The following is a 1,016-nucleotide window of genomic DNA, read 5'->3' on the forward strand; positions in this document are numbered from 1 at the left end:
TCCCTCCTCCCCCTCCCCCATATAGCAGTCTTCCCTCCTCCATGACTCAGTCATGTGACAGATGTCTCCGCCCCTCCTCTGATGTCATCAGGTGAACTTCATCATCTTCCTGCGGATTCTGCGCATTTTGGTGCTGAAACTCCGAGCCAATCAGATGAGGAGGAGTGACCGCAAATACAGGTCAGCTGATCACATGACTCTGCAGGCTATCACTCCCCCTCCCCCGGGAGACAATCTGCTGCTGTATAGTGAGCATCTGGGTGCGGTGAATGTCCCCGTTGAATGCCCCCGGTGAATGCCCTCAGTGAATGTCCTCTGTGAATGTCCTCGGTGAATGTCCTCGGTGAATGCCCTCGGTGAATGTCCTCGGGGAATGCCCTTAGTGAATGCCCCCGGTGAATGTCCTCGGTGAATGCCCTTAGTGAATGCCCTCGGTGAATGTCCCCGGTGAATGTCCCTGGTGAATGCCCCCGGTGAATGTCCTCGGTGAATGCCCTTAGTGAATGCCCCCGGTGAATGTCCCTGGTGAATGCCCCCGGTGAATGTCCTCGGTGAATGCCCTTAGTGAATGCCCCCGGTGAATGTCCCTGGTGAATGCCCCCGGTGAATGTCCTCGGTGAATGCCCTTAGTGAATGCCCCCGGTGAATGTCCCTGGTGAATGACTGTGAATGTCCTCGGTGAATGCCCCCGGTGAATGTCCTCTGTGAATGTCCTCGGTGAATGCCCCCGGTGAATGTCCTCTGTGAATGTCCTCGGTGAATGTCCTCTGTGAATGTCCTCGCTGAATGCCCTCAGTGAATGCCCCCGGTGAATGTCCTCGGTGAATGCCCCCGGTGAATGTCCTCGGTGAATGTCCTCGGTGAATGCCCTCTGTGAATGTCCTCGGTGAATGTCCTCTGTGAATGCCCCCAGTGAATGTCCCTGGTGAATGCCCCCGGTGAATGTCCTTGGTGAATGCCCCCGGTGAATGTCCTCGGTGAATATCCTCGGTGAATGTCCTCGGTGAATGCCCTCA

At 56.0% G+C, this 1,016-nt stretch overlaps 1 protein-coding gene across 1 annotated transcript in view; it reads left to right on the plus strand.

The window, feature by feature from the left end:
• LOC108804042 (gastric inhibitory polypeptide receptor-like) overlaps positions 1 to 295 on the plus strand; it is a gene marked incomplete at its 5' end in the record, with an annotated part of 8,176 nt that extends 7,881 nt beyond the window's left edge. The window contains one exon of the mRNA XM_018575810.1: positions 92 to 295. Coding sequence (XP_018431312.1) covers positions 92 to 295 — 204 coding nt within the window. The remainder of the gene's footprint in view (positions 1 to 91) is intronic.
• Positions 296 to 1,016: the final 721 nt, after the last annotated feature.

This window comes from Nanorana parkeri, unplaced genomic scaffold, assembly GCF_000935625.1.
Source record: "Nanorana parkeri isolate BGI_ZX_2015 unplaced genomic scaffold, ASM93562v1 scaffold4885, whole genome shotgun sequence".
NCBI lineage: Eukaryota > Metazoa > Chordata > Amphibia > Anura > Dicroglossidae > Nanorana > Nanorana parkeri.